General features: G+C 41.0%; 1 protein-coding gene and 1 long non-coding RNA gene across 4 annotated transcripts in view; one reads left to right on the top strand and one right to left on the bottom strand.

The window, feature by feature from the left end:
- Positions 1-27,666, top strand: part of KCNMA1 (potassium calcium-activated channel subfamily M alpha 1) — a 304,426-nt gene that overhangs the window by 254,855 nt on the left and 21,905 nt on the right. For all 3 annotated transcript variants that reach the window (XM_030941176.1, XM_030941175.1, XM_030941177.1), the window contains exons 21-22: positions 13,912-14,025; positions 18,860-18,990. In XM_030941176.1, the coding sequence (XP_030797036.1) occupies positions 13,912-14,025; positions 18,860-18,990 (245 nt within the window). The remainder of the gene's footprint in view (positions 1-13,911; positions 14,026-18,859; positions 18,991-27,666) is intronic.
- The window catches only part of LOC104662241, an 88,717-nt gene that overhangs the window by 49,428 nt on the left and 11,623 nt on the right, over positions 1-27,666 (bottom strand). Inside the window, exon 2 of the long non-coding RNA XR_747958.1 lies at positions 26,802-27,020. This is a non-coding gene — a long non-coding RNA (uncharacterized LOC104662241). The remainder of the gene's footprint in view (positions 1-26,801; positions 27,021-27,666) is intronic.

Here is a 27,666-nt window from a genome sequence, read left to right on the forward strand (position 1 = left end):
TATTAAAGCATATTTTACCGTAGTCGGAATATAAATATTATATATAGCACAAGATACCAAAGTAGTTTAATGAATTCATAATTTTCTGCTCACATTTATTGGAATGTGTTTTATGTTCCAAAAGTTCCATTTAAAGAATAAGATACCATTCTTCTCCCTGACAACACACCAAGCATTGGCCAGTGTTGGGGGTGGGGTCTGAGTTCCAATGTGGGGAAGATTCCATTAGGAAGCAAGGAGGCAGGAAGTCTCATCCCTGGAATGTATTTCCTCTATCTTTAGGTCTAACTGTGTATGTGTGTGTGTGTGTGTATTTTTCTGAATAAACAATTCTGGTACTTATTTAAGTCCTACAGCGTTTCAAAAAGAAAACTTTTGTTGCCCCTTTCTTCTATTTCAAGGAGATTAATTCAAAAAACGTAAGTAAGAGCAATAAAGATGAAATCTGCAATTTTCCCATCCCCCCATCTCCAACTCGCTTTTGTAAACAGGGACACAGATTCTATTTGCCAGTATACAATGGTGATCCAGGGGCTTAATGTGGATAGTGACTTCCCAATGCATTTGGAATATTTCTCCTGAAATTAAAGAGTTCCAAGTTGCGTTTTCCTTTTCCTAAATGCAAAAAGATGACAGGTAGAATATTACTGCACCTCTTTTCAAGTTTCCAGTGAAATATAAAGGCTTTCTTCTTTAATATTTCACAAAGTTCCTCTAGTTCCCAGTGGGAGTCTATGCTGGGTAATGTTTGCTAATTACCAACAACAAAACTAGACATACAACGTTGGTAAATTACCTGACCCTTTCCTTTTTAATGAGACAACAAGGATTTCACGAAGTGATGTTGTTTCACTGGTTAATGGTGTCAGCAATGTTGTAATTGTGGGTTGAGACACATTAGCTGAACAACCACATGTAGAAAGGGCCTTCTCTCGACAAGACAAGCCATTTGGAGACTAGAACCATATTATCATTAAACCTCTGTCATTTGCATGCTGCTAATCACTTACTTTATTATCCTGCGTATCCATTGTCTTTCTTTAATTGCTCTTTAAATTAAAATTAAAAATAGTTCTAAAGCCCACAATGGCTGGGATAGCATCTTGATTATGAAGATAACTTCAAGAAAGTGGAATAACTGGTTACATATTACCTGGATTATGAGAGTCCCATTGTTATGTACTGCGCCTGCAGGCCTCAGGGGCCTAATTGTGGTGGTTTCTCTTCCTTCAACCCATAGTGTTTGTTTAATAAATGGTTATTTATGGTCTTCTCAGCCATTAGAGCAACTTTGGAGACAGTACACCCTTCTCCTTGGTTTGGGAAGTAAAGTTTCGTCCTGTGGGCAAAGGTATAAAACTGAATAAAAAAATCTGGATCTACACTAGAGCTTGTGAGGGAGTCTGAAAGGAGATCCTCTGGATTCCCTTTGCTAGCTTATTTTGTTGGAAATCACTTTTAAAATTTGGGGTCATGAAAGAGACATAAATCTCAAAGCTGAGAGGGCCTTAGAGTCATCTTATTTTACAGATGAAGACACCAAGGGCCACAGCCATTGCCATGACTGTGATTACATGGCAGCAAATGAATGGTTTGACTGTTAGCAAATGGAAAGGATGCAGGGCTCCTGGAGGGAGGATCATGCCTTAGGGGCTACTCCTGAGAGAGGATATGATGTCGTGCCTGGAGTTGTGATGTGCAAGCTACATGATTGTTGTGGTTTAATGTATTTGGTGTGCATCTCTTGTATGAAATGTTGATATGTTTGTTGATACAGACAATGTGATAGGATCCTGGAAGAGAGGGCTCCTGTGTTCCACTTCCTTAAAATAACAGCCCCATGAGTGACTCTACAGACATTCCTGAATATTGAGTAGCTAAACACAGAATTATCATGATTTCAATATTATGTATGATGCACAGTAATCTAAAGGGATTGGGGACATTGCTACTACCTCATTTTACAGATGGGAGAATTGAGTTTGGATAAGACGTTGAATCCTTCTACATTCTCGCAGAGAGGTAGGAGTTGACCTGGGACTAAAACCCATGTGTTTTGTTTTCTCTGTTGAGAAAAACAAAACAACCTGTTGTTGATAAATAATAATAAATTAGTACTGATGAAGTACATGCTCTGTGCCAGGTGCTGTTGTAAGCACTTTCCCTGTATTATTATTATTAACTCATTCAATCTTCATGACATCTTCCTCTTTCATTTTGCAGATGAGGAAACTGAGACACAAAATTTAAATAAATTGCCCCAAATCACAAATTAGAAACAGAAAGAGGCAGGACCCAAACTCATTCAATCTAGCCACAGTGTTCAAGTTCTAGATCACAAATGGTTTGACTTATTTCAGGTAGTGGTCAAAAGTTATTGACCATGCTGTACAGAGAGATGCTCAGAGTCAAACCAGCACCAAACCCTCGTCTAGTGAAGATTTATGTGTGTATGTATGTGGGAATGCCTGACCCCAAGATCCAAGATCCCAGTTACATATTCATCTGCCAGCATAAACATATATACAGGAAACACTTCAACACTTAAGAAAAAAAAATCTTTCTTTCAAAGAACTATCAAATGTTTGGAACCTTGGCACTATCTTGGGCCAGGCATCTTGTCTCTAGAACCATTCAGAGACAGCTGGCTGAAAGTCGTTGGTGATGCGATTCTGCTTTCTTGAATTTCATGGCAAGGCCTTGGATCACTTGGCAAACCCATCTTTTACAGTTACTTAATTTTCTGTGTGCTTAAGAGATGGATGTTATACTTTGCTTGTGATTTTGTAGTTGCTGGTTTCTGCTGCGCTGGCCATCGTTTTATACTAAACCAAACAACTGGGGCCCATTTGGCAGTTGGTGTTTAAATGTAAAAGGACATTTGAACTACATGACAAATGCTAAAAAACAAAGCCCATAGCACCAAGAACATAAAGAAACTGTTTATAATGAAAAGGTGGTTACATTTTCAGTCAATCTATCACTTTAATGAACTCTTTGCATTTCTTTGATTAATGCTCACAAAAGGGGAGAAAAAAATTGATGTAATGGAAAGAAAATGGTATATAGTCTTGGCAGCATGGGGGGGATAGCTGTGCATTTTATTAGTATCCCCTTAATATCACTGTCTTGTAATGTATATATCTGCCTTTTCCATGGCATAGTAAGCCTCTAGCTTACTGGAAATGTGATCCATCATGAAAGAGGAGATCCCATGTTAGTGGCAAAACAGCCTTTGTCTTCTTGTGGTGGCAGCAAACAGGGAAGATCCCAGAACAGGAATTAAGAATAAATAATAACAATAAAGAAAGACTAATATAAGCTATGCCATATTGAAATTGGGGAATGCAAGAGTATATGAAGATAAAACATAGAGAATTAAAGATACTTAAAAATGTTTAAATATTAATATGTAGTAATTCATACATATTTAGTAGTAATTCATACATTTTAAAATAACGAATAAAGGGGATGGAAAAAAAAAGCAGAGGAAAACATCTTTGTAAAATAACAAAATGTGGGAAGTTATTCAAGGCAGACTTCCTGGAAGAGGTAAAGAAGAGGCAGGAGGTGGGTTGGGAGGGAAGAGGGGGAACAGCCTTTCTGAAATGGGTAAGGCTGGTGGGAGCAGGGATGGGAATTGGCAGGTGCCACATTCCATCTGTGTTGGAAACTAGCTCTGACTGCTCCTCCCTTCCCCTGTGTGCTCTTCACTGCCCATGTGTGCTTTACGTAAGTGACCTCTGCTCTGAGATTCAGTAGCTCTTACAAGATGGTGGGAGACTGAAATAACAGAGAATTTGGAAGCCTGAAAACTCTCTCTGGGCCCTGTTCTTTTAAAGCTCCTTTGCTCTGTAACCTTGGCTTGATCACTTCCATCTCAGAACTTCAATCTCCTTAACTGCCAAATCAAGTGAATGTTCAAAGAGTTGTCAGACCCTTACAGATGAACCAGCTGTGTCCATCCATCATGTTCATCAGCTGCTCTCAACCCATAGGGATCACATGAGGTTTCAAGATTTCAGGGACTTTGAAATAAATTTATAATTTAAAAAAATTTTTTTCATTGCATAAATAAAATGTGTTTATTTTAGAAAATTTAGCAGTTATAGAAACCAAAAAGAAAATGCACATTCCCTGTAATTTTACTGCTCAGGCATAAGAAAGTTGACATATTAGTCTTATTTCCATAGATATAAATACTTTTACCCTCAAAAAATGGATCGCACATGTTAGTATGTTACCTGTGGTTTTTCACAAAGATTTTATCATGACCGTTTTTCTGTCATGAAATGTTTTCCTGCATTATTTTTAGTGGATGCATACTTAACCAATTTCCCTAAAATTGGACATTCATGTTGTTTTCAATGGAATGTTGTTACTTAATACCTATGAATGAAGATCCTGGCAGCCAAAATTTTAATATAAGGAAATTATGGGTATACACATATATATATATTTTTTGTACTATACTTTAAGTTCTAGGGTACATGTACACAACGTGCAGGTTTGTTACATACGTATACATGTGCCATGTTGGTGTGCTGCACCCATTAACTCGTCATTTACATTAGGTCTATCTCCTAATGCTATCCCTCCACTCTTCCCCCACCCCATGACAGGCCCTGGTGTGTGATGTTCCCCTTCCTGTGTCCAAGTGTTCTCATTGTTCAGTTCCCACCTATGAGTGAGATCATGCGGTGTTTGGTTTTTTTGTCCTTGCGATAGTTTGCTGAAAATGATGGTTTCCAGCTTCATCCATGTCCCTACAAAGGACACGAACTCATCCTTTTTTGTGGCTGCATAGTATCCCATGGTTTATATGCGCCACATTTTCTTAATCCAGTCTATCATTGATGGACATTTGGGTTGGTGCCAAGTCTTTGCTGTTGTGAATAGTGCCGCAGACTGTAAACTAGTTCAACCATTGTGGAAGACGGTGTGGCAATTCCTCAAGGATCTAGAACTAGAAATACCATTTGACCCAGCCATCCCATTACTGGGTATATACCCAAAGGATTATGAATCGTGCTGGTATAAAGACACATGCACACGTATGTTTATTGTACACATATTTTACAATTGCTCAGGCCAAAGTGGAGGTAAAATTGTAAGTCATTTGATCCATACTGACCAAGCAAGTATGTCTTATTTTATTTTATTTTTTGAGACAGGGTCCCACTGTTTCACCCAGGCTGGAGTACAATGACATGATCTTGGCTCGCTACAACTTCTGCCTGCCTGGCTCAAGCAGTCCTCCCATCTCAGCCTTCCAAGTAGCTGGGACTACAGGCACACTCTACCATGCACAGCTAATTCTTGTATTTTTTTTTTTTTTTTTTAGTAGAGATGAAGTTTCACCATGTTGCTCAGGCTGGTCTTGAACTCCTGAGTTCAAGCAATCCACTCACGTTGGTCCCCAAAGTGCTGGGATTACAGGCGTGAACCACTGCACCTGGCCTGTCTTATTTTTAAATTGTAAGATGAATTAGGAGAAGGCAAAACTGAGAAGTTGAGATGTTGTGGAAAATGCACTGATACCATGCGCTCTTGGGTAAATGGAGATGTTAGACCAGGTGAATATTAGGTTTCTCTCCAAATCTGTAGTTTTAGGTGTGTTTGAGTTGTTACTAGCTTTGTTTTTTTCTTCCTTTTTTTCTTCCTTCCTCCCCTTAACCAGCCCTTCTGAGAAACATCTTACACAGTAAGCTCTTTAAGCTAATTCTAAGGAAAGAGACTGTCTGCTTGGAGAGACAAGTCCTGTAAATGTATTTGTTTCATGTGTGTAAGACTTGTCTAAGAGCGGAATATATTTTACGAAGCTTAATGGCAAATAACTACAGAGAAGTTTTGTTTGGTTGGTTGGTTTAACTTTCTTTGGTTTGGGTTGGACCCAAAATGTAAACTCTAAAAAGGATGGGGCACTTTATTCAGTGGGTGGAGTCAACTTCCAAAGGTGCTAATCAAAGACAAAAAAAAAAAGTACTCTTAAAAAAAATGTACTGCTAAAAAAGTCATTGTTACTTACTGTAAATGGAAAGAAATGAGGAGAGTATTAAGCCAGGTCTTGTCCCTGGTCACTGGAAACAAGCAGGAAACCTTAAATGAAGATGTGGTCATCGGTTTCAGTAGAAAATCAGGCCTGCATGCATCATTTCACCATGAAGAGAATGGAGATTTTTCTGTTATTGTACTAGCTGGGACATTTTGGCGCAAGTGAAATCCAATGCAAAAAGGCTTAAGTAAAAACAGAGGCATGTAACTGGGATGCCTCTGGTTTTAGGCACATTTGGGTGCAGGAAGTTGAACAACGATAGAGCTCTATCTCATTCTCTCCACCTCTTGGTTCATTTGCCCTGTTTTCATGCACCCCATGGTGGGCTAACTGCTCACCAGCATCCCCACACCTGCAGGCTCCCGACTGCAACCATAGCACCTTTACCATCTTTTACATAAGGTCCTGGGGAGAACATGGACAGGCCCTAGACTGAGGGGGACAGACCCATCTATAAACCGATGATGTGACCCAGATTATGCAAGACCATCAGTGGCCCTGTGATGTCAGGATGCCTGGCTTGACGTTGCCACTCCTGTTTCCAGGGTGGGGGCAGAGTTTCTTCCCTGCACCCCCAACAAACACTGTGGAGTTGGTTTCTTATGCATAGAAGGGGTTAAAAAGGAACAGAAAACAGCAGATATCAACTATCCTGGTTCTGCTGCTAACTGGTTCTGTGACCTTGGATATAATAACTTCTCCACTTTAAGCCTCAGTTTCTTCATTTGAAGAATGGAGGAATTGATTAGAGGATTTTGAAAGCTCTCGTATCTCTAGCATAGAATGATTGCTGAAGAGGCAAAAGACACCTTACGGTGTGGCTCAGGAATCACAGAATTGTCTGTTTATACAGTTTCCAATCACTGTCATTAGGCTTTGTGCGGGGGAGTCACAAATTGGCAGGGGCATTTCCCCACTTCCCTCCTTGACATTGACCTCCCAGCACTTTGCTGAGGGCTACCTCTACCCTGTTGGGGTAGCCTTTGGGAAGTTTCAGAAGCTGCTGCCACGGTAAATAATCTTTTTTTATATTTAGTAAACATGGTCAGCTGCCTGGCCTTCCTGACTCTGGATTCTAGCTTCATGGGAAGCCACTGAAAACTACCGTGAAAAAATATTACAAGGTTTAACTGAGGTTTTTCCTTTGGCTAGATTTTTCTTGCAGTCATTTCCAAAAACCTATTTCCCAAATCAACCCTGTGTGCATGGACTTTCTTCCCCTACAAATTAGAAAGCAATTGTACTGCTATACATGGAATTTTCTTTACTTCAGCTGCTGAAGCATTTGTTGGAATACGTACTGCAAAAATGACTGCTGTGGCTATTACCGTAGTTGCTCAGGGGAGCTATTCAGATGCCTCATTTATTGGAGCTTAATAGATTAAAAGTCCAAATTGAGTCTCATGATATAAGCCTAATCAAGTTCTAATCTGCATAATTTTCCCATAAGCAGCAATGGGAAATTTGGATAATTTATGTTTCAGCAGTTGCCAATCATGTGTTAAATAGCATTGTTGCATTTACTTATCAAAATATTTTTATTGATCTGCACTTCATCTGACATTTGCCTTTGAGATTTTTTTTCTGGCATTAACAGGAAATTTAATTCATCTCATAGATGATGTAATATGAGATGTTTCTCTTGATTTTAACATGTCTTTATAGATCATTTTTAAAGGTGATCTTTCCCTTTTACAACTTCATATTGAATACCTGTCTCAGCAAACCTAGATGACTCGGCCTAATTTATTTCCCTAGTTTAACGTAGCATATGGATTTCTAACCATCATTTATATGCACACAATAAAAGATAATTTGGCCCACCATTTGAACCAATTCCTTTATGTTAAGTCTATGGGGGTGGGGGAAGCACTTACCTTCGTTTCTCCATCTATTCTAGGGGAGATGATTGATAAGAATTTCCATCTCCCTCTCTCCCTGGAAAGGCTCGGGGATTTAACTAGGGAAGATTTAGAAAGTACTTTGTGTTTCCCCCATGGAAAAGTACTGTAATAAAGCATTTATTATATGTACTGAGTTGTGCATGCTGCCATACCACAGCAAGTTAAGCATAACTACAATGGGTCCCAGTTGTTATCCGCTATTGTTTAAAAGTGAAAACAATAAAAAGTAAGACTGGCTTAGGCCTCGGACTTGCCTGCCAGGGACCACACCTAGAAGGAGAAGGCCAGCACCCAAGTCAGGGATGCGGCACAGCCTGCAGGTGTCAGGAGTCTGAGGTCAGACTGCCTGGCTGCGGCCCCAGAGCCACTTACCAATTGGGTATGCTTGAGCCAGTTACGCCACTGCTCTGAATCTTATTTTCCTCTTCCACAAAATGCAAATATTAACAGTTCCTAAACACACAGGGACTGTTATGAGGAATAAACAAGGTGGCCTGTGAAAAAACCCTTAGCCCAGCCTGGCACATAAGAAGCCATATGGCGTGGCAGCTTAGAGGAGACTCTGGGACTTTTTTACCTGGGTTCCGCTCTGAGATCTGCTAATTCCTAGATGTATGTCCTGGGGCAAGTAGGTTACCTTCTCTGTGCTTCAGTTTCCTCCTCTGAAAAGTAGTAGTATATAAATAGAATGGTTCTCAGAACCAAAGTTACTGCATGAGCAACATTTAGTACATAGTACATAGTAAGCACTCAATAAATGTTGGCTATTTTTTTCTTGGGGTTCTATTTCAGCCTTCCCCCTCTCTTCTTCATCCTCAATTATTAGCCAGTTTAGATCTAGAGCATTCTTGCCTTTTCTTGGAGTCTCATAAAAACAATGCCATTGAGCCTTTCTTATTTTCTAATGCACTTGGGTTTACATTGTGCTGGAACCCTTTTCCAGCCATTACTTGTGTATATCTTGTCTGAGCCATAGTCCTTCTTTCCTTATGATCACATAAGGAATATTGTGTGTGTATGTGTATATATATACACATATGATCACATATATATGTACATGTACATATACACAATATTCCTAAAGTTCTTATACAGTATATAGAATATATATATATACACACACACACAGACAATGCTATTGCCTTCTCATTAATATTCTAGGATTTTCTCTGTGTGAAAATTCTTTTTTAAGAATCTACTAAATACTTCTTCAGTTCTTTGTCCATATGGAAGGGGAAGTGATCCACAAATACTTAATGTGTGTCTAATAAAATATTAATATTGGTAGCCAGCATTTTTGAGTACTTGCTTCATACCAGGTATTGTACTAAATGTTTTCAATACATTATTTTATTTTAGCCTTACAATTGTCCTGTGTAGGAGGTATTTCTGGTTTATTGATGGAGAAGCAGACTTGGAGAGAGTCTGCACAATGTTTATAGTGCCATGGCTCATAAGTGCAGGTACCAGAATTTGAATCCGTGACACCTGACTTTACAGCCCATGCTGTTAACAATTTCATTCTATTTCTTTTCTATGTGCTGGGCATTTTGTAGATAATCTGGGAAGTTTGAAGAAATGAAAATTCAGTCTCTGACCTAAAGTTCTTATACAGTATATGGAATGAGAATACCTGTCATGAGATAAAGTTGGTCAAGGCATTTATGCCTCATGCTGAATGAATAAAATAGATAACGAAAGCCTGCCACACTGGCCACTGAAGATTGGAGTGGGGAGAAAACTTCAGTGTAAGGAGGTCGGGTGGTCTTTGGAAGTTATTTATTTTATTTTTATTGTTTCCATAAGTTATTGGGGTATTGGGGTACAGGTGGTGTTTGGTTGCATGAGTAAGATTTTTAGTGGTGATTTATGAGATTTTGGTGCTCCATTTCACCCAAGCACATTTGTAGTCTTTTATCCCTCGTTCCCCTCCCACTCTTAACCCCTAAGACCCCAAAGTCCATTGTATCATTCTTATGCCTTTGCATTTTCATAGCTTAGTTCTCACATACCAGTGAGTACATACAATGTCTGTTTTTCCATTCCCGAGTTACATCACTTAGAATAATAGTCTCCAATCTCTTCCAGGTCACTGCAGGTGTTGTTAATTCATTCCTTTGTATGACTGTATATATATATTCAATATATATATCATGTCACAGTTTCTTTATCCACTCATTGATTAATGGGCATTTGGGTTGGTTCCACGATTTTGCAATTGTGAATTATGCTGCTGTAAACATGCATGTGCAAGTATCTTTTTCGAATAATGACTTCTTTTCCTCTGGGTAGATACCAGTAGTGGGATTGCTGGATCAAATGGTACATGTACTTTTAGTTCTTTGAGGAATCTCCACACTCCACACTTAGTTCTTTGCGTTTTCCATAGTGGCTGTAATAGTTTACATTGCTGCCAGCAGTGTAGAAGTGTTCCCTGTTCACTGCATCCATGCCAACATCTACTGTTTCTTGAAATTTATGGCCATTCTTGCAGGAAGAAGGTGGTATCACACTGTGGTTTTGATTTGCATTTTCCTGATCATTAGTGATGTTATATACAAATGGCCAACAAACATATGGAAGTCATTTTTAGCACAAAACTTGCCTCCCGTGGCCATGATCAACAAAGTGCTATGGGGACATAGCTAAAGAATCAGGAGCCCATCTGATGATAGCTTTGGCTGTGGATTATTTAAACTTCAGTCTTTTCCTGATTGAGGACTTCTCATTCCACGTCTCTGATGGTGATATTCTTAGTCATCTTTTCTGGCAAAATATATGGTTGTTTCTAAAATTAATTTCCCAAGTGTTAGTTTAACTAATGAAGGGAGCAGTTTCCCAGTTTCACTGTTCTCTAGCTGTAGATCCCTGGAGTATATTCCACATGCCAGTGCTTTCACATGCAGAACTAGGGTGTTGTTTAATGTAGAGAGACTTCAGGTGCTACCCACGATATAACCATGGCTGCAAGCAATAATGGGAAGGGGAGCAAGACGGTCAGAGACTGGGCCACAGTTTAGACCTGCCCCTTTATCAAATGCAGCTATGAGGAATGGAGTGGACACCATCCTATGGCATCAAAGGCTGGATTGCCTCATCCCTTTATGGAAGGTGCCTGAATTTCTCTTCTCTCCAAAGCCATTTAAGGAATCTGGGGCACCCTGCCATTTCTATCATTTTCCCATATCAGAACCCCTAAGAAAGAAACAATGCTAATAAATTGTGTTCACCTTTAACATAACTTTACACCAGGGAAAAAGAAGAAACCAATTTTGCTGTTGTTGTTGACTTTTGCTTTTAAAAATTTGTGACTAGAAAAGTAGGGAAGCAAAAAGAGGCATGAAGTTTTCTTGCCAATAAAAGCACACTTTTTTGGGGAGTCACGCATGGGGGAGAGTCAGGCCTTCAACGGAGAGATGTCTTTGGACACCCACCATAGTTTGTCAGTTGCAGATGCTAATGGAACCAGGCCTGGTGACTGAAGGGGAAAATGGAATATGAAAGCAAAATGAAAGAAGCTTATGAAGCAAGCATGTCATTTCTAAATGAAGGTTTCATGCAAAGGAATTGAGTCTTTTCACAGCTGAAAATGGAATCTTTAAATAAGATGAAATAAAAGGATGCTGTGGCTTGTTGCGAGTTCTGTAATGAAATACAGTTTTCCTAATATCGTGTGACCTGCATTTCTCCCTGCTTTATGGGTGCTATTCCTTGACGTACAAACCCGTATTTTCTCAAGTCAGCATTTGATGATGGATGTCAAAATACAGGCCATGTATTATGCATATAGCATTACCGATTTAAGGTGTTTACTTGTCAAGTTGAAGAAATTCAAAAACGTCACATCCACTGAATCTGCACAGCTGTCACTTCCAGTTTTTCATGCTTTTGAGTGAAACTTCTGATGAAAACTGTTTAGTTTCCCCTTCACCATCCTAGAGGAAGAAAATAGCTAGCATTTTAAAATGCATGTTTTTGGTTATGTGGTTGGCTGAAAAACACATATTCCAAAGTTTGAAAAGATGGACACTACAATGTCAATCAAATGACTTACCCTTTTCATAGTATATTAATGTAAAGAGTCAATTTAAGTGCAGTCAGGGAATGGATATTAAGTAAAACTTTGTTTTTCTTTTTGAAAGTATGGCACTCAATGATAAGAAATGTATACACAGGAGAGCAGAAAGTAAGAAAACCCTTTTATTTTTCTCTGGCATTTTATGCATTATGTGCCTCCAAAACAATAGGCAATTATTGAACCCCCTTTTTTCATTCCTGACTCACACCTAGCCAAAATGCCAGACTCAACACAATCTTGTCACATTGCTGGAAAGTGAGTCAGGGATCTGGTCACATAATAATCTATTTGGAGCTTTGTCCTTGGAAATTTAGCAAGTGACTTTGTTCCTAAAATTCGTCCCTAATTCATTGATAAGCCCATGTAGCATTCTGCCAAGGGCAAAAATGAGAAACCGAAGTGAATGTGAATGCTTGCCTGTCATCTAAATGTAAGTGCACTGGGTCTTGCCACTTGCGTGGAGATGCCATATGCTTCATTAGAAAAATTAATTTTCACCAGATGAATGCAGGAGGCAAATAGATTGCTAATATTGATATGTGTCCATGCAAAACCTTAACGAGGCAGCCATTCTGCCTAGCCAGGATATTTCTCACTGTCACTAAACTGAAAGTTACAGTTGTTCCAACCTCATCCAGGTATGTACTTGGGACTTGGACCTGAGACCCAAAGAAGCCCAAACTGCAAAATTGGAGACCCAGCAGGCTGCTTTCCAATTTTCCCGTGTCCACATATACCTTATGTGGTCTTTGTTGGGCACGCTGGGAAGTTCAAGGGATCAGCCGTAAGCAGGTGGCATATACATCAGTCAGGAGGATTTAGATGCAAGTAAACTCCTTCTCCATTTAGCTTAAACAGAAAAATATGTACATCGTATTATATTGTGTGTATGTATATGTATAAATACATGTGTGTGTGCGTGTGTGTGTGTATGAGTATAAAATCTCACATAGGGAGAAATCCTGAGATGAGATGGCTCCAGGCTGCTTGCCCCAAGAACTCCAGGACAGCTTTTCCTGTCATTCACTTGAGCCAATATCACTAAGTTAGTTATGCCCTCAGCTGGTGCCTCAGTTCCTGGCACTACAGGCACATAAAACAGTGCTCAGTAAATTAAAAGAGAATCTCTTCCTATGTGTTCCTTTTTAAGAGCAAAGAGACACTTCCTGAAAGCCCCAGGAAGATTTCCTCACACCTCCCATTGGCCAGAAGTCTGTGAAAACTGAGGCCTAAGTCACTCGCCAGCAAAAGGATAAGAAATTGATTGGTTTACGGTAACAGTCAGGCCAGGTTAGGTTATGTTGTGGTAACAACAAACAAACAAATCTCAGAGGATTAAAGCAACACAGCTTTATTTTTCACTCAGAATGCTTTGTGGGTCTGGGCAACTGTCCAGTGCTGCTGTCTAGCTTTCATCTCCATAGTAACCTGTGTCCTCACAGTTGCCATGGCCTGAGAAGAGAGAGATGGCCGTCCAATACCTGAACCAGCAGTGATATGCCTTGTTCTGTTCACTTTTCATGGGCCAGAGCATTTCATGTGTCACATAGCCATATCTAACTTCAAGGGGGAACAGGGATAATTCTCCTGTGTCCCTGGAAAGAGATGGGAGCCAAAATCTATGAGCAGAATAAATAATTGGTGTGGAGTCTGGACTTTTTAGGGAACTATGAAGTGAGTTACGGTTATAATGGTTTCCTACCTTGTCCTTCTAAAGAATGAAAAACTCATCAGAGTTTATCCTGGGAATACTAATTGTTGACCTGTGAATAATGCATAAGCTACATTTTTGGGGTTGTGTGTATATAGTGTACTCTCTTTCCAAATTTTCTACTTCTCTGATTTTTCTTCCTCCTCTGTTTCCCTCCCACTAGGGTTCACACCTCCAGGAATGGATAGATCCTCTCCAGATAACAGTCCAGTGCACGGGATGTTACGTCAACCATCCATCACAACTGGGGTCAACATCCCCATCATCACTGAACTAGGTAGGGGTCAATGTCAGCTTTGGGGGAGATTTTTATTCTCTCTTTCAAACCATACAGGATATGAGGAGGTTGGTTTGTTTCTTAGCCCTTTCAACTTTGTAGCTGCTATGGGGTTTGTTTTGAGGGAGCTGGGAGAAAGGTATGGGTAAAAATATGGCAGATTACTGGAAGGGAAAACTGATCTATCTTTATTCTGAGATGAATAGACAGTTTCCTTCATGCTGGTCACTGTTTGCAAAGGAGCATGAGATGATGGATTTGCGATTGGGGCATACAATTGGGAATGGAGAGGAAAGGAGGAAAGGCTTAGTTCATGGATTCTTTCTGGTGATTTTTACTGTAAGAACCTCTTTCGAGCATTCTATCTGGACAGCTCCTACAATCCGAGCCCTCCACTGATATACAAAGCCTCGGATCTAAGCCAAACCCATTTTGGAAACAAGGTAGAAGCTAATGTGTAATAACTCCACATTTAACGTATTATAGTTAAATATCTCAGCCAAAAGCCATTTTCAGCAAATGCCATTCTGGCCCCCAAAATGATGGGGTTTTGAGGGCCATGTTGGTTAGACAATAGAATCTAACTTCTAACCTGGCCATGGCACTCCCTATTACCATTAGTAAGTGTGCAAAACTGTAGAGTGGCCTCTTCCCCCAAGACAAATACAAACTACCTATGGTCCGGGGTCCCTTTACTTGAGAATGTTTCCTCTGTTATTCCCTCACTCTCTTCTTTTTCTGTACTTTCCTCCACTCCCTTTCCCCAACCCTTAAATGTTGTATCCAATTAGCTAAACCGGGCAAGTTGCCTTTGGTATCAGTCAATCAGGAAAAAAACAGTGGGACGCACATTCTAATGATAACTGAACTGGGTAAGAAGCACTGTTTTCCTTCACATCAGTATCTCCTTTTGTTCTGTTGTTGGTGTTTCCAACTATCATCAGCTTGTTTTTATTTCGCCGGCTGTAACAGAAAGGCTACCCCATGGCACTGCTTTGAATGTGTTTTATTTGTGGCTCTGGTTGGAATCGACTGTCTTGTTCTGGCCTTTCTTAATGATTTTTTTCCCCACACAGCATCAGTAAACCTTTGATCACACCCATCTGACCTGGCAGTTGTTTCCAAAGCATCTTTGCTCTAATTCATTTTCTCTGGCCTGAGCCTTTTTTCCCCACTTTTTTTTTGTCACGCCGCTCTCCCGCCTTCTCCCTTCTACTCCTCTTCCAATACACTGTCAGTTTGAGTGACATGTCTTCACAGCTCTCAGAGGAAGTCAAAGGAGAATATCAAAATTTTAAGATAAGAAACCTAAGATGGCACCTTCCCTCCAGCTGTTTATTTTTCTTTATTCTGACTTTATTTGCCTTTCTTCCCCCCCACTACTAGGGCATTTCTCAGAAGCTCTGCTTCTGAAGCCATAAAATCCCCTGGTCCCTAGGGGAACCTTTTTTACTAAAGGCAGATTTCAAGAAGGGTGCAGAGGATAAGGTTAGCAACCACCCAGGTGCAGCCCTGCACTCTGGCCCCCACTCCCAGAACCCTCTCTGGGAGATTCACAATGGACTCAGGTGGAAGATAAAGGCCTCCAGTCATGACCGCATTTATCAGGCTCTTCCCTACTTCCCCACGACTTGGTTAATAACTCCATGAAGGGCACCCATCAGCAGCAGGTCTCAGAACTGGGGATTGATCTTCTAAATAGAGACAGCAAAAGTGCTGCTCAACAGAGGAGTGGATAGAGAGGTGGGAGCACCTGCCTTCACATGACTCACAAATGAAATGAACACTCCATTTTCTTGGCCCAAAAATATATTTCAAAATAAGGGAGCAGGCTTTCAACACAGTAATCTTGCTTGCAAGGTGTCTAGAAACTAAGGAATAAATTGTCCACCACTCAACACTGCATTATTGTAGGTATAGCTATTTATCAGGACAAATTCACTTAGGTCAAGGAGTATCACACTATTTTCTGTTTCCAACCATAGGACGGGTGTTTTTTTCATGTTTAGTGTAGTTGTTTAAAAGCCCTAGGTTTCTGGATTGCTCTCCTCAGAACTGGAGGGCCATAAGAGACCCAGGGCTCGTTGTGGTCCACACCCCTGGTTAGAAAATTAATCCAAACATCTCCATCTCACAAACCTACAGCAGCATTTCAGAATCCTCACTGCCAGGAATTTCATTTTCTATTTGAAATTCAGGTGCTGCTGTCTAACTAGGATATCTTAATTTGTCATTAGTAGAAGAGAAAAGGAAAAGCTTGGTGCCCCAAACCTAAGGCAACAATACTGGTATTTGATTAGCATCATTGACTCTCCAGAAGCCTTTGTCCTACACCAGATTTCTTCCTTGTGTTCAGAGAATCTTTGAGGTGCTCACACCACCCTTATCTTCTGCCTTGAAACCTATTTCTCTAGCCGCTATAGCACCCTCCTCAGACCACTTCACCTCCCACATCCCCCATGAATACTTCTTATTTATCTACATGTTCTGAGATGTGTTCTGCCTTATGCCAGGCCAGTATAATGAATTTTAAGAGATACAGAGGGCACCAAGGCCACACAGGCTTTCAAAGCTGTGTAGCACTTTCCACTCTTCATCTACTTGGAGACTCTCAATTGATGTTAGCATGGCTAAGGCTCCTCAGAGTCTCACAAGAAAGGACTTTGTTAAAGCTGTTTTACCTGACTATTCCAATTGTGTTTGACCACATATACTTTGGGGTGATTATGTGAGTACCTCTTGGCACCCACATAATTACTGTTCTGTGAAATAGGCCTTGGGTAGCATTGCTTGCTCTCCTTCTGAGACTGGTATTTCAGAACAATATACAGGGTATTCACTGGACCCTGGCTAGTCTCTTGGAGTGCTTTTCCCATGACCCCAAATGCCTAGCTCACTGACAGTCTGGAGTCCCCTCCCACTACTTGGAGTCACTTCACCTCCATATCTGGTACCAACCCTTTCCTGTCTTCCTGATAAGAGGTAACAGATGCTGTGCTTTTTGGAGCATTGCCACACATACTATTGGTGGCTATTACAAGTAACTAAAACCACATTCTTCCATATGTGGTCTCTGGTTTACATTTTCTGACTCACAAATCAGAAAGACTAAACAGTGACTTTCAACATCCCTTTGGACAAGTGAAGGGAGGTGAAGAAAAGCTACCTCTTGAAAGACCCCTGAGCAAGACCTTCAGTGTTTCCAAGAGAGGCAGAGGGAAGCTGGGCATTTTCATGCTGTAATGGGTGGACAGGTATTTAATGTCAGAAGGGAGATCATGATAACAGCTGGCATTTATCAAGTCATGGCATGATCCAGATGCTGGACCAGGCTTACTGGGCACAATCCCATTTGTATGAGCCTCCTGATAGCCTCATGAGAGAGTTGCTGTAACTCCCCCATTTTACAGAGACAGAAACTAAGGTGTAGAATGATGAAATACTTTGCCCAAGGAAGTTGGCAGGACAGGCTGGACTGAAGCCCAGTTGTCAGAGCCTGGATTTTGGACTTTCACCACTAGCCTGCAATTCATTTGCTGCTGAAACAATGGGGACCCAAATGTGACCAAGTTTGGAAGAACAGGGCCAAGATTTTCCCCCATTAGAATCTTTCTCTAGGGAAACAAGATGATGTCATTTAAAAATACTAATTCCATGCCTAGCCTTTCATGCTAGTATCATTTATTCTGCTTCGTACAATAAACAAAACTTTTTTTTTTTTTTTTAAAAGAAGAGTTACCAAGAAAGTTGCTTAAAAAATTAAAACAATAACTCTAGAAAACAGAATTAGCTGTTGATACATTTAGAAAGGAATCAGGGAAAGGAAACCTCATCTGTTCTCTTCCTAAAAGCACAATAATTATTCCAGAAATTGTGAGTGCTCCCTTCTTCCATCCCCCCACCTACTTTTCCCCTATTACTTGCTCTGCAAAACTGATAATTTCCGAAACCAAGATGGGAATGGAAATTAATTTGTCATTTAATTTTTAATAAGTTAAAGACATCTGAGTGACACAACTAATCAGTCTGCACGTGCGTGCGGGAGGAGTCCTTGAGGAATCCTCAGATGGAAATGAAATACAGCATCCAATGCTGCATCTGCTTGAACGCAAGCACATAAAAGATTGAGCTGTTTAGGAGGGGAAAGGGAGAACATGGGATGTCCCCACACAACTCAAAATGCAGAGCAAGTCCTTGTCAGCAAGCAGCAAGAGACAGCCAGGCATCCGTCCCACCTGGGGTTTCCTGTGTATTAAACAGGGCCTGTTGGGTGTGGACCTAGATTTAGGGCCTGGGACCCCAGGGAACTACCCAGGCCAATCCCAGTGGGTAGGCTGTGGGTTATGCCTGCGGGTGCATTCCTTGCTATCTGCCTTTGCTGTGCTCCCCTTCCAGCGCTCCTTACTCCCAATAAGCTGCTTTCTTTTCTTTGTGGCTAAAATGACTATCCCAGCATGGCTGCTCATCATTGAAATATGTCCATCTCTCAAAGGACTTCATTACCAAAAAGCACTGGAAGGTGTTTTTAGGTCATGATCCTAAAACTATGCCAAAGGACTGGCCAGCACAGTCTATTGGTGCTCCAGCGGCCTGCTGTGGAGCAAGCCTGCTCGAACTCATTGCTCTCCAGGTCTCAGACACTTAAACAGTGACACAGGAACAGTCCATTGAGTCCCACTGCCCCCCTCACCCAAAGATCCATCTACAGCTTCTTCCATGCTTTTGTTTCCTTCTCAATGACTTCAGTGTTTCTAAACCAGTAGCCTGGTCTCCCTCTGGCTTCACTACCTGTGTGTGGTCTTCAGGACTAATTCTTATTTTATGCTTTTTCTAGTGAATGATACTAATGTTCAGTTTTTGGACCAAGACGATGATGATGACCCCGATACAGAACTGTACCTCACGCAGCCCTTTGCCTGCGGGACAGCGTTTGCCGTCAGTGTCCTGGACTCGCTCATGAGCGCAGTGAGTTATTCTGTTCCCTCCTCCTCACTCAAGGGTAGAGGATGTGCCAGTGGAGGACCTCCAAACTTTGAGGCCCTGGGCTGCACTGGGGCCACAGTGGAGAGCAAGACTCCTGGAAGCTCACACTCTAGAAGGGGAGACCCACATTATAAAACCATCACACAAGTAAATGTTTGATTATAAATTCCTCAAGTGCAAGGAAGGCAAGGCAGGCTAGGAGGAAATATAGGTGAGGACTTGACCTGGTCTTGGGGATCCCAGAAAGATTCCCCAAGGAAGTTGTACATTTTATGCTAAAATTTGAGCCATAAAGAGGGGAGATCTTGGGGGAAGAGTATTCCCTGAAGAAGAAAGAGAACAAATGCAAAACCTGGTGATGGTGGAGGGAGGAACCTGAGTCTCTCAAAGAAGGCAAAGAAACCCTGTGAGGCTGGGCCATGGTGAGACAAGGGTGCAGGAGGATGGCCAAGGTTAGACCTGCAGGACCTTGAAACCCATTTTCATGGTTTTGGACTTTTTCTTAATAATGAGGCATTGAAGGATTTTAGTTGGAGAGTCACATAATCAGGTTCATGTTTTAAGGGGATTGCCTTGGCTGTTGTGGGAGGAGATTGAACATGAGCAGAAGGTGGAGAGAACAGTGGGTCAAAGGTGACTACCAGGCCTGTCACTGAGACCGAAGTCCTTGGGAGAGAACCAGGCATGGAGGCAAGGCCTGGCAGGGTATCTGCTGCAGGGAAGAGTTAGTGGCAGAGAGAGGAGGGTGGGCTGGCTGAGGGATCAAACACAGCTTTGGTTTCTTTTATAACTTGACGTACATCTAGCAATCAGGCATTTTTTTTTTTTCATGTTTGCAACCAAAAAACAAATAACAAAAAATAGGTCCCAACTTAATGGAGCCATCTTTCACTGCAAAAGGCAGAAGTAGACATTTAGAATGAGTCATAGCCTGGGTATTATGAAGTCTTCTCACTGAGCGTCTTTATTTATTACATAGAAAAGCTTTTTTATTTTGGAGTTCTCAAATTCTCAATTTATGAAAATGCAGACATAGGCTGAAGAACAACTGACCTTTGGAGAATCCATGAAAAAGAGCTTTTCTGAACACATTAAAACCATAAACAGAACTCAGAGTTTTTACACACATATATTTCTTAAAGCGCTGAAGGTTATTCTCCTGAATATGCTAAACAACTGATATGCTAATTATGCACCAGTCTCATCTATTCATTAAATAATGCTAGTCCCAGAAGGACCTCTATTTGAGGAAAGAAAACATACAGCTTTTTAAGACTAATTTGGGTTATTCTGTATGCCTGAACATTGTCCAGCTGCAAGCATATCTTAGTTAAAAATCAGAACTTTGGATTTAAAAGTGATTGTGAAATGACATTCATCTGAATTAAGGTTGACTGGGCTTCATGCCATGCCATGGCTTTCCAAGCCAACAGGGAGATAAAATGGTCCTTGGAAAAGGGCCCCCTTGGTTTCCTGGGGTTGATGATCTTTCTTATGGCCTGCTGATACCAAGGCTAACCTTTCTACCAGCCAGTGATATTGGGCTCAGTTTGGGCAAACTCCTTGAGCAAGCCAGAAGGAATGATAGAAGCTGTAAGATGTATTCCTAGGAACACCGTATTCTCAGTCATAGGCCTCATATTCTTCAAATCCAGTTTCAAATGGATTTTGGTAATTCAGCTCATTAGAAATTTTTATTTTAGTTCTAATCTTAATTACAGAGATCTCAGAAGACTGTTCTAAGAGATGGTTAAACTATTTACAGTAGAATTTTTTTTTCAGAACTACAAAATACTCTGATAACATTTTTTAAATTCCAAATTTATAAAATTGTTTATGTTTCTACATATCAGATATTCAGTATGTTTCTAGCAGGACTGGCTACATAATTTGCAAGGTCACTTTTCATGGGTTATTAAGAATTTCAAAATGGTGACAGCAGAATATTAAAACAAAAGAGACTTGGGGCTGGGCGCAGTGGCTAACACTTCTAATCCCAGCACTTTAGAAGGCTGAGATGGGCAGATCACTTGAGCCCAGGAGTTTGAGACCAGTCTGAGCAACATGGCGAAACCCTGTCTCTACTAAAAATATTTTAAAAATTAGCTGGGTGTGGTGGTGCGCACCTGTAATCCCAGCTACTTGGGAGGCTGAGGCATGAGAATCACTTGAACCTGAGAGGTGGAGGTTGCTGTGAGATGATATAGAGCCACTGCACTCCAGCCTGGGTGGCAGAGTGAGACCCTGTCTCAAAAAATCAAACAAAACAAAACAACAAAGATCCATCTGAGAACAGACCCTGTGCAACCACATAGGCTGAACACCCGTGAAACCAGCCCTGGTTCCAAGGAATAAAATCAATTTGAGCACCAGAGAACTTCTTCTCAACACAGACAAAGGGGCATATGGTAGCCACAGGGTGGAGGTGGAGGCCCATCTGGATTTGAGTTGCACAAGCATCTATATCATTAGTAGGTAGTCAGTTCTTGGAAATTCAAATGAGAATTCAAAGTGAATTGATTTGAAAATTTTAAACAAGCCATCTCCCATCTCCTTTGAAATGCAAGCAAAAATGTTTGGGATAGTGTGGTAAGGCATGTTTGCATGCAATAGTATGAGAGCAGCATGTCTTCTGCATTCTAGCCTGGGATAAAAGGGTGTCAGGAATCTGGTAACTGTCATTGTATTTATCATCAGGAGCATCATCTACTAAGTGCCCAGAACTGTGTGAGGCACTTTAGCTACACTGTTGGATCTTTTGGACAATAATGTGAATACCCTTGGTTTAAGTGTTGAAGCAAGACATATTTAAGTAACTCATTGATGGTAACTTTTCAAATCATTAATCAAAATGCTTATCAAATTATTCTAGGTCTTATTTTCATTGTCTAGGATGAACAAACTTCGTAATGCGGTCTTGAGTAGGGTCTGAGTCCACAAATCCAGTTGGATCTAGACGTTTTGATAAAATGTTACCTGTGATTTCTTTGCATTCTACTCCAACCCTAATGTATGAAAAAGCAGATTAGTCAAGTGCCAAGGCAGTAACTAGAAGGAACAAAAAGGGCTGTCAGGAATATAAATTGAGAAAGTGAGACTCCTCCAAATAGCAGGAGACAGAGGTAAACTTCCATTGCAGGCATTCACTCATAAGCAACTTCACAACATCCACACACAAATCTCTTCAGGTGTCGACAGTCTCCTTTTTCTAGCGCTTCTCCCAAATTGTCATTTAATCATGTGTCTAAACATTCTCTGAATATTGTCCTTTATAACCCCACTCCTGCTGCTTACTGCTTCATTTGTTAAAAGAATAATATTTTGATTCATCACAGGCATTCCTGGAACAGATCAGGATGTTATAGACATGGCCCTGTGGCTTTATCTCACAAATCAACTGCAGAAACACAGGATGAGAGGGAATAATTAGGCTTTTGGATATATGTCTCTAAGAAGATCACAACTTAGAAATGTATTTTTCAGAATGATACCATCTCGATGCACACAGTCACACTAGATGAAAGGAACCCTCTCTGTTTTTAGGGATCAAATTCACTTATGAGTATTCAGATTTCTTTTTCACCCAACTATCACTTTCTCCCAACCCCAGCCCCAATTTAAGCTCCACTAGGACCCTGGAAAGTGAATACTGGACATGGACTCAAGAGCCAGATGGCTTAGGTCTGGATTCCAGAACTGCTGTTTACTGGCTGCGTAACCTTAACCTCTCTGTGCCTCAGTTTTCTCATCTCTAAAATGAAGATAATAGTAGTACCCATGTCAGAGGGTTGCAGAGATGAGTAAATGGGTAAAGGTTGTAAAGCAATTAGAGCAGTGCTTAGCACATGACAAGCTCTGTATGTATTTATTGTTGCTAGTGTTTATAATCAATACATTTATTGGGCACTTACTGGACAGCAGACATGATTCCCTATGCTGGGGATTCAGTTGTGGAAAAGAAAGATGAAGACCTTGCCCTCATGTTATTTAAGCTTTCATTCTAGTGTGTTAAGAGTAAATAGATGAGTGAATAAATGAATAGTGTCACATAAGGATAATTGATTTGAAAAACATGAAATAGCTTGAATGGATGTGGAGACCTGTTTTACCCTCAGTGGTCAGAGTAAAATTATCCTAAGAGGTAACGTTGAAGCTGACACTGAAAAAGCCAGAAGGAGAGAACACTGCAAAGGCCAAAGCTGCAAAGTGGTGACAAGCTGGGTTTGGTTTGTTGGAGGAAGCAGTTGGAGGCCATTGTGGTTGGAATGTGGTAGACAGGAGAGCAATCAAGAAAGCAAGGCCGCTGGCCACACTGAATATTCCAAGTACAATAGATCACATCCAGCCCAGTTCTAAGTCTGGGATGAGACACTTCTGACTTGGTGAGAGGATCCACCTTCTTCTGAAAGCCACCAGCATCTCCTAATGCCACTGTTTCTGGATACGCTGGCTAGGACAGCGAGCCCATCACTGAGTTGATTCCTGAAGTGTAACCCCTGATTATTTTTTTTGTGCGACACTCCATCCTCATACACTCATTTTAGAAAAAGAAATAGCACAATATATTGGCATCATACTTGGCTTGATATCTTGTTTCTAATAAAAGATCTGTAATAGAAGTCTCGAAATGTCACGTTGCAATCTACATCCACCCTACAGACAACTTCTGCATTTCTCAAGGTTTTATTTTTAAATTGAATTTGTTGCCAATATTTTTAAATGATAAGATTTTATATAAAATCTGGGTTCCTGCCTTCTTTAAATTAGAGTCAGAAAGCGGGGTCCCAGATTCCCATAAAGCAGCTATTGGCTTGAGCTGAGCAGCTGCTCCCTTTAGCCATAGTCCACACTACTCTCTATTGCATCCCACCAGGTCTGCTTCATTCATGTCCTTTGCCTGCTTGGTTCATTCCACTTTCCTGGCCTTACCAGCCTCCTGCCTTTTGCCTCTAATCTTACGTGTCTGCATTACCATGTCTGTGGTCAGACAGCATCCTTGGCCTTCTGGCCATTTGCTTGTCCTCTGAGTTAGGAGGTTGTGCACATGATGTCCATTTCCATTGAGCCTTGGACCTTTCCTAAACAGATACCAACTACACTGAACCATCATTATTGAAGAAGCAGTGAGGAGCTACCTCCTTCTGAGGAGAAAAAGAGGAACCCTACTACAAGAGCTAATGAGTTCCAGTGCACACAAGTTGGGAGTGTTGTCTTTTTTTTAGAAAATAAGATTTCATGAAGCTTTAGGTTGCAGCACCTACCTAATCTAGAAAATAAAGAAAGAGCATATCATAACAGTGTTAAGAGAAAGAGCAGAGAAAAGCAGAGGCCCCCATTACTAGTGTACAATACATTGAGAAGTGTAAATGCCAGCCTATAGAGAGACCCCCGCTGCAGGATCCCCCCAGGAACTAGAGAGAAATTTCAATGTGAGCCAGTTATGCCAGGTATGTCTTTGCTCTGCCCACTGCACCACAATGCCCAGGGCAGGAGTTTGCATGTCCAGTGCATTCATATTTTCAGAACAAAGGCATTGACTTGGAGGAGGGAAACTGGGTCATGAATTAGGACTTGTAGCTTCTGGTCCTGGCTCACTGGCAGCCCTTGCACATCTTTTCTACTGTCTGGGGCCCAGCTGGGGCCAGTCGTTAAATGGGAATGATGTTACCCATTATGACTTTCTGCTAATTGGAGAATGGCAAAGGCATATGGAAATCTTTCACAGAGCAGATATGTATTTCTTAAGATCACATGTAATTACAAAGAAGCAGTTTTGTTGGTATATATGCATGTACATATATGTATATTTATGTGTTCGTGTGCCCTTATCCTCTCTCTTTCTCTCTTTCATGAACACACATCTTAGATAATATTTGGAAGCTTAGTGGGTAGATGAGTCAGGGGTACCCAGAAGATATGGTTCCACGTTTTCATCTTTAATATCAGAAAGCTGGCCTCTGTTTGCCAGAAATGAACTTGTGTCAGTAAGACTGGAGGGTGTGACCATCTGGAATGTGGATTCACATGATTTACTGTCTTTCCTGTACTTTCATTAAGTGCCAAACCCTTGAACCTGGTGTTATGGAGAGGCCTGAGTTCTCTATCAGTCCAAGCTAACCTAGTGCCATGTGATTTTAGTTATATAAACAATTTATTGCTCCATGACCCTATTTCTTACACCCCACTCAAGAGCCTCCATTTTGACTGCTCACACGGAGACAGAGGGCCCATGGCCATCCCAAGGCAGAAGAGGTAGCAGTGGTGTCAATCAGGCACATGGAGGTATGTCCTGCTAGATTCAGGACAGACCACTGCTGTCACATCAGGCCAGGCAGCCCTGGGATAGGGAAAAAAATCCAATCATTTTCATCCCTCACGAAAGAAAAATACTAAAAATAAAAATCTACACCATGAAAACTAGCAAATATAAAAAATGGCAGCTATGACATGGAAAATGACAATTTTAGAGCAATTATAAACGAGAGGCAGAGAGCCATTAAAGTTAAGGCAATGTTATTAAAAGATGTGTTAATTTTCAGTTAAATTTTCTATAAAAGACCAATTAGTTTAAAAGGCTTGACAGCATTAACTGTGAAACATAAGCTCCGGTAATTATACTTTAAAAAAATAAAAAGAGGAGGATGCTCGGGCGGGTTGCACTAGCAGGCGCAGCGGGGCGTGGGCCAAGCGGGCTAGATGGCGCTGTGGGCTCAGGTTTCCCTGTGACAGTGCCTGGGTCCCTCCCCTGGCATTTCATGGTTTCCTCAGTGTCCTTTTACAGGACCTGAGAATCATCGAACTTTAGAGGCCAAGTGGGCCACCCTTGTGTTCTGAGCCAACTCTCAGAGATTAGAATCAGAACGCAGAGACACCGGGAGAGGGAATTGTCTAAATTGGTTGCATTGCTAGTTGATGGTTCTTTTGATAAACTCCCATTTTTTAAGTATGCTTTGTCTATCAGAAGTTTCACACATACTCTCATTTAACTCTAATCTATAAATTTTTCTTTTGTTTTGTTTTTTCATCCCTGTTTTATGGATGAGGAATTCGAGGCAGAGAAAAGTTAGGCAACTTTTTCATTGTTGTGGCTATTGGATAGCAAAGTAGGTATTAAAAGCCACACTAATTGGATTTGGAAGTCTGTACTCATAACCAGGGGGCCATGTTGCCTTAATCAGAAGAAGGGCTTCACTAGTCAGGTTTGGAACCTTGTCCTTGGCAGTGGGAAGAGGGACTCCTATATTCCTTAGACTATACAGGTCGCCTGATCCTAGGCTCTGAACAGGACCCTAACTCAGCTGTCTTATGCTCCCCAATGCCCATGTGACGCAAGGATAGCCATTGAGAAGGTCTCTGCCTGAAGCATCCCTGAAGACTAACCCTGCCATATGTAAGAGCTTCCCAGAAGACTTCTAGCACAGGTTTCATGGTAAGGCACAGAAAAGACTGGCAGGACAAAAGCTTAGGAGGCAAAGGAGCTCACCTACATGTCACAATCCTGCCTTTAGAGTTTGGTATTTCTTCAATTCTAGCATTTATGTTAACCCAGAAAAATATGTGTGCCTTCTGGGTCAGGTGAGTTGTAGAGAGGTTTCCTCCACAGGAAGCGCTTTTGGTAATTGGCATTTGAAGTTCTAGCACCTGGTTTGCTCCATGATGCAGAAACAACCATCACCTATGCAGAAAGCCCCGGAGTGATGTTTAATTGCAGACTGCTGAATGCTCCGTGAAGTGCCTCCCTCAACCCTCATTCCCATCACATAAAGAAATTTCCACCCTCCGATATGACTGACTTGACACCCTTTTCCAGGGAAGGCATTGTCTTTCCACCAAATTATTCAGATCCCGAAGAGATAGGTGTGCAGAACACACCCGTCAGCAATGCTCAGAGTCCTTCTCTGCATCCAAATATTGGGGTATCAAAACAGGAGCAAGAGCATCTGCTGGCAAAAATACATCATCATTCTCTGTCATCACAGATTCTGCTGCCCCACAGCTCTGCTCCTGGATGCCTGCATGGAAAAATCAAGGAGAGCCATCTGGGATGCAGTGCCAGCTCAGAGAGCAGACAATTATGCTCAGAGATATGAGTGGTCCCAGAGTTGTTCAGACACCTGTGAAACCCTGGGACTGACTTTGGAATTGTACCTGTTGATGAGCAATTCTAAAAGTCATGCACTCTTTGACTTTCACACAATTTCAGGCTAAACCAAGGCCTAACGATTAGTAGGTGCTCAATAAATGTCAGTGACTGATCAAAAAGATTTGGGTATAACTGATTTCAACACAGAATTGGGACCATGTTAGGGTCAAATCCCAAAGATTTGACAAAACAATAACCTCCCAGGCTGATCTTCTAGACTTATCATTGCAGTGGATAACCTATAGTGCCCTTCGTTTAAAAAAAACTGTTTTTATTAGAACAGTTATTCATACTTCTTGATGAAAATTTGGAAAGCACAGAAACATATAAAAGAAGACATATAAAGAAGAAACATATAAAAAGAAAAAGAAAACATAAAGAAGAAAATATAAATGGCCTATGTTTCCAACACCAAGGACAAGCATGGTTAATATTTTGGTGTCTTTCCTTCTAAATGGATAAATACAGAAATATCTCATGTTATAGGTTGGTTATTTTTTCCCTTTTCAGTTAAT

This window comes from Rhinopithecus roxellana, chromosome 11 (assembly GCF_007565055.1).
Source record: "Rhinopithecus roxellana isolate Shanxi Qingling chromosome 11, ASM756505v1, whole genome shotgun sequence".
NCBI classification, from domain to species: Eukaryota; Metazoa; Chordata; class Mammalia; order Primates; family Cercopithecidae; genus Rhinopithecus; species Rhinopithecus roxellana.